At 33.6% G+C, this 6653-nt stretch overlaps 1 protein-coding gene across 1 annotated transcript; it reads right to left on the bottom strand.

Moving 5' to 3' along the window:
* Positions 1-3118: 3118 nt before the first annotated feature.
* Positions 3119-4984, bottom strand: LOC129928589 (piggyBac transposable element-derived protein 4-like). The gene has a single exon (XM_056043254.1). The coding sequence runs from the start codon at positions 4982-4984 to the stop codon at positions 3119-3121; it is 1866 nt and encodes a 621-aa protein (XP_055899229.1).
* Between the last annotated feature and the right edge of the window lie 1669 nt (positions 4985-6653).

The following is a 6653-nucleotide window of genomic DNA, read 5'->3' as shown; positions in this document are numbered from 1 at the left end:
TCAATCCTTAATTATAACTTACAGACTTTCTTTTGTAGACTGATCTAGATTAATCCTCTCGTAGCTTGTCAAATACAAATACAGCTTGAGTAGTTCAATAATAATCCATGGGTAAGGTAACTAAGTAATCCGATTGAGAATACACATCAATGTGAGCATCAAAGTAGTAGTAAAATAATCCAGTCATATGCCATAAGATGGCTCAAATGCTCAAGTAATGTCAAAAAATATTTCCTCTTGACCTTTACAATTAACACAAGTCCAACAGGTAATCCAAATAATCCAATAAGATAATCCAAAATGTAAGTGTAGTAATGCAGGCATGTGTTATTTCTTCGGCGTACAACGATGACTAGGAGAGCGCCAATAGGTACAAGTTAGTCCAACTTCAACGTCAAAGATCAATAATCCAAAAGTACTTGAACATTCGTATAAATAATCCAACAGTACTTAAGTGGAGAACTTCAGCTTAGATAATCCAAATATGTAAAGTCTCTGAAAAATTAGAATGACCATAAGTGAACAGAGGTCTAAATGGAGGACCTTCTGTATAGCAATGTAAGGTGAAACCTCGACAATGCAAGAGCGTGTCAAAAGTTGGTGACGAGCGCTCACGTGGAAACGATGTATCATCTGTCTTCAGGCGACGCCTTGAATTTTACACCCACACAAATGTATCAGCTGTCTTCGAGCGAAGCCTTGAGTTTTTCACCCACACAAATGTATCAGCTGTCTTTGAGCGACGCCTTCAGTTTTTCACCCACACAAATGTATCAGCCGTCTTCGGTTTCTGCCGATGGTGATGTCAGGCCGTGCTAAATCTCAAGATGTCGACAATAGTGGAGAAATAGGCATTGACCAGGTTTAAAATATACATATAAGATCCTTTTTTGTCCAGTAGATATAATGGTCAGTTTGTAGACTTCATCAAGCCCTAACTTGAGAACTGCTTGATCAGACACAAACTGTGAAAGATGGAATGTGATAATATGAATATATATATATATATATGAATACAATATTAAAGTGCTGACTTATTTATTACTAAAGCATCTCCAGATTTTCTTTTGCTAAGTCTTTCTTTTAACCAACTGGTGTGGCACAGCAGTAGGCTCTTTTTTTTTTTCATTGCAAGTCTATAGTTATTTTTAAAAAATCTTTTTGTCTACCAACACTCTTTAAACTATTTCCCAGGTGGATTCCCTTCTTTAAATTTCTGTCTGTTAACATTTCAGCAATGGTACAAGATATGAATACATTGCTTATGTCCTGAGAATGTTCTGCATTAGACACTTTAGGCCTACTCTGCTACTCTATCACCTAAATAAATTAAGTTATGCTTCTTTTCCTTGGTCTTTGTTTCACTGCCAAGTTTGATACTTAATACAAAAAGAGTCAAAGGAATTCATCAGATTAATTTAATATTTAAAAATAGAATTGACTCACCATTAGCTGTCCCAATGAATGAACCATAATGTCAGGTTGACCATTAACCCTAACTTACTGTACTAGACATTCATGCTTGTTAGTTTAGCCTAAAGATAACAATGGTAGTGATATTTAGCTGCAAAACATTCTACTAAATTTATATAACTGGTAATAAATTATTGTTAAAACAAAAGAAAGTCCATAGAAAAGAGATAAAAATAAAACATAAAACAGTCTAATTTAAAACTAAATAAAATGATTAATTTAAGACTGGATGGCTGCCTGGTTGTGCAGTATGCACACTGGATTATCTTTCACAATGGTGCCAGGTTCATATTCTGCCAGCTGACATCAAACTTTTGAATTCATTTGTCAGTAATTATATTTTCTTTTTTTTAAATACAAGCCTCATGCAATAGCAGTCTTTAACTTTTTCTTTATTGTTATAAATTATTTTAAGCAGAAGAATCTAATGAAATATACTTACAAAACTTCCTTTAAGATTTCAAGTTAAAAGTTGTGGGTGAACATCATCCCAGGGTATACCAGGACCTATACAGATAGAGTGGTCATGAGTCTGAAATACAAATAAAGTGATTGTGTCTGAAAAACTTTTTTCTTTTATTAATCAGAGTTAATATGTCATCTAGGTATGTCAAATAGATAGGTTTTCCAACCTGTAGGTATGTCTGACAGATATGTCATAAATAGTCTTACAGTCTAGTAATGTAACATGCTACAAATTGTTTCTTTAGAATCTTAACTCTTTCAGCCTGTTGCTAAAATAGCAATGGATGCGGGCAAAAATGGCTACCAGTTTTTGTTTACAATAGGGTGATGAAAATATTTTTTATCTCATAAACGGTAAATCACAGATAAATAAAGTTATATATCAAATTAAAGAAAAGATCGTCACCAACACAACTATTTTAATCTTTTTGTAGTTTATTTAATTTGTATAGATGATTTTACAGGTTGAATAGGAAGGAAAAAAATAAAAGAGTAAAAAAAATTTTTTTTGTCTAGGTTTGTTATACATAATATATGTATAATATTGCTTGAAAAGAGTATATTTTGTACTCATTTTAAAGTAAATTCATTTTGATAAACATAAATGAAGTTTTTTTTCCTAATTTCTTGCTTATTTATTTTAATTTAATTTTTTTTCTAAATCGCATTAATTTTAATTAAACTACTTTTTTTTCCATATCTATTATAAAATAATTTTTTAAAATTTCTTTATTATTACAGTCAACATAAATTATATATCAAACTACATAGATATGCATAAGAATTCCTTTTTACCCTTTCTTTATTCTCTTACATGTAAATAATTTGTAATTTCATGTCTTAGATCATAGTCATTTTTTTTTCGCAGATTTTTTTTCTTTGCAATAACATCAATATATACTCTCTATTTTGTTTGTATTGACCATTTTGACTAAATACTTTTTATTAATTAGAAAGAAGATTCATTTCTGAATAATTTGATATACAACACTTAAACATGCAGTGAAGATTATAAAACAGATATTACCTTAGACGCGTAGAGTTGTAAATCCAATTGGAAATCATTTTTGGCAAAAAACAATATCCAGTGAAATAGGAATAATATTTACATTTTACACACACACACACATATATATACATTTATTTACATTACATTGATGCTACTGCCACTACTTGAAAGCTATTGTTTTGCCAGATCCTCATGGTATAGACGAAAACAATGTTTCACACAGAGCCGAGGTTGCGACGGGCAACCCGAGCAAAAGAATCTAGTGCGCTTCCGTTGTGATTGACTCTTGCAATAGACACAAGGGCGATCATTCTCTTCATAATGAACAAGATGAGGCCCAGGTGCTATTTTGCTGTCAGCTTTAACAGTCTTCACTTTCACCTGTCTGGGAACATCACCCAGTGCAGTGGCAGCATCAACTAAACCATCAATTAAAGTTTCTTTAAATTTTTTTAAAGAAAGCTTTTTTGAAGGCTGGTCACATGTAACCTGTGTGGCATTATAAATGATGAGGGCATTAATCTGTGCAATTTCTAATATCCAGAAGAAGACTTTCTTCCACCATTTCATGCTTTTTCTAGAATGCACAGAATAATAAGAGAGCATTTGGTCTGCCCTGTCGCAACCATTCATCATCATATTGTAGTCGTGAACCATTTCTGGCTTCTCGACAACACTGCGCTTCTGTTGCACATTAATGATGCGATTGGTTGATTTTGTGGACACCATAATGCAAGGCTTCTTAGCTTTCTTATCCTGCCATGCCACACAAAGAGCATCTATACTGCCCACAGACTTGTAAAATTGAGTTTCTCTGTGACGCAGCTTTTGCTTCTTGAGCTCGGCAGGGAAATTTTTCCTAGCCAAGTTGACTGTCCCAGTATAATAAAATCTTTTCTGAGTTAGATATTCTAAGAGATCTGTTGATGTATAATATCTATCAGCAAAAATATGATGCCCACTTTGAAGTGGTTGTAGAAGGGTATCAAATATTTTGACTGCATGGCTGGTAATACTGTTGGATGAGTCTGAGTAAGAAGTGTCACTTCCATAATAAGTAATAAGATTTATCACATAACCTGTACTGCTATCACACAGGCCATAATTTTTTATGTCGTGCTTTTCAGGCTTACTAGGGTTGTACTGTAATGGTCCAAACCTGCCTTTAAATCCTATCACCATCTCATCAATAGCAACCTCCTCAAAAGGATAAAATGCCTTTTGAAAATTTGAACACATCATCTTTACGAAGGGTTCAACTTTATCCTTACCGACCGAGACCGCTTCACCTACATGCATCATGCTAAAGAACAAGAGCTCAAATCTAGCTCTTGTAAACATGGTATTAAACCATGGCTGATAATATATGTCTTTATTAGACCAAAAGTCCCTGACAGACTTTTTGTTTTGTAGACCTATCGAAATAAAAACTGCGAGAAACTTGTACATTTCTGCAACATTTGTGTCTGTCCAATTATTAAAAGTGGACCTGACAGTAGGAGGATTGTGTTTTTGAATCACAATTTTAGCATAATCATTTATGCTATCAACTAAAAAGGTCATGATACAACCATCTACTAGCCTGGTAAAAACATCAAATGGTGTAGAATCTCTTGTCAAATCTAACTCAGAATTGACTCCACTTTTAGAAGGCTGGGACATTCTAAATGTATTGGCAGTACTGACAGGACAATTGTCAGCAACCCTCTCCCATTGCCACCCATCATTATTACCACTAGTTCTAGGTCTAAAATCATCTGGTTCTGGAATTGTAGCAATAATACCAGTCCCATCATTGTTAGTTTCACTGCCACTATCACTGTCAGAATCTGAGTCAACCACAGTATCATCATATCTAGCTCTTTTCTTCTTCACAATGTTATCATCTACACCATGATTTTCTGGCAAATATGTTGAATCATCTTCACTATCACTATCACTAGAACTTTCTAAAGCTAAAAACAATTGAGTAGCTTGTGCTACCGTCAATCTTTTAGGCCTACCACTAACACCACTGCATCCAGGCATAGCATCCATGTTTGTTTATGTTTACTAAGCAACACACTAATTAAAATATTATTAAAACAAAAAAATAATCCAGGTTATTGCACAAAGACGCTTAAAAAAGGAAGGTTTCGTTTCTTTTTACTATTTTTGTTTTTAGAAATAACTTTAAAAACTCTAACTACAAGAAACGGACTAATTTTAGAAGCCACCCCCCAAAAGCCAGTATACTGGCAAACCAGGCTATGAGGTATAGCTGTTTTGCCAGTATACTGGCAAAACAGGCTGAAAGAGTTAAGGGGAGGGGAGGGAGGTAAGAAGAGTGCTTTTAAGAAATTATGACTCACTATGGTTTCAATTACAATGGTCAGGTCAGTTCATCAGGGCTGATTAATCCAACATAAGATCCACTATTTGGTAATTTACCTACGCCACTGTCATGCTTTAAATATTTCCAGCCAATAGAAGTAAATTGAGTTGTATGTGCTGAGAAAGGAAAACAAAAAAATGTTTGTAAAATGTTTCACATATTTTAGTTGTTCCTTCAGAGTTGAAGATAATTTACTTCCTAGTCCTAACTTCCAGCAGGATGACAGCAGGCAGAGTATTAACCCAGGACCATCGAGAAGTCCAAACAATATACCACACGACCAGGCAGCCAGCCTGTATGTATTATAAGTGTGATTCAATATGTTATAAATCTATATTTTATATATGTTATAAGTGTGATTCAATTTGTTTAAAACTACAAAATTCATTTTTTTTAGGTTTACTGTTTTTGACAGTCAAAATAGTGGTTTACATTTTTTTACCACCATTTAAGAATTCCGATTACAATACAAAATTTAAAAAAATAGGAAAAAAAAACACATACACACATACAAAAGATTTGTAAAAAGCCTTGGCAGTTACATCAAACATTTTTTCAAAACCAACAACATGCACATCCTTGATACAAAACACACACACTGGTCATTTTAGCCATAAGATATGTACCTGTTACCAGATGTACCAGTAAGGTTGATTGGCTGTATTGTTAAAGATTAAAAGCAAACCATTATCCATACAGATCTAGTTTCACTAGAGAAAAGATTTTTTTTCTTGGTATCCAAATTCTTATGTATAAGATTTCTATAATGTGTCTTCTTTCTACTATAACATGCTCAGTACACTTTTATTGTATAAATACGGTTAGGGTTATATAATTTGGCTCTAAATGAAAGATTTACCTGCTTTCCATATGAAGAGAGGGAGGGGGGGGGGGGGGCAAACATTATAGTTGCTTGACCAAGGTTCTAATGCAGTCATAAGACCTTATCTAGTATGACAGTCGACTGTAGAAGCTTGCAATTAGATTCCAAGCAATAGTTCTACAAGTATATAGTGAATTTATAATGTAGCACATAAATTATAATTTCCAAAATCTAAACATAATTTTTTTATTGCACAAAGTTATCCAGCTAGAGCTAAATTTTAAAGTAAGAGGCAATTCACAGTTGGAAACATATGAAAATATAAAGTAAAAATATTAATGTCCATTATGCATCAGGTTTAATTACAAAATGAGGATACTGAACACTTCAAGAACTTTAAATATTTCCTTTTCCACAACCAAGGTAACCAATCGAGCCTAGTAGGAAGCGTGGTCAAGAGGCCAACTACGCTTGAACTTGGCTTAGCTTGGCTGCCTATGAATGGGGCA

Source organism: Biomphalaria glabrata, chromosome 10 (assembly GCF_947242115.1).
Source record: "Biomphalaria glabrata chromosome 10, xgBioGlab47.1, whole genome shotgun sequence".
Classification (NCBI taxonomy): Eukaryota; Metazoa; Mollusca; class Gastropoda; family Planorbidae; genus Biomphalaria; species Biomphalaria glabrata.
This window is presented reverse-complemented; position numbering and strand designations above follow the sequence as displayed.

What these genes read in the sequence shown, in the direction of transcription:
- LOC129928589 (XM_056043254.1), bottom strand. Translation starts at nt 4,984, where the DNA reads ATGGATGCTATGCCTGGATGCAGTGGTGTTAGTGGTAGGCCTAAAAGA.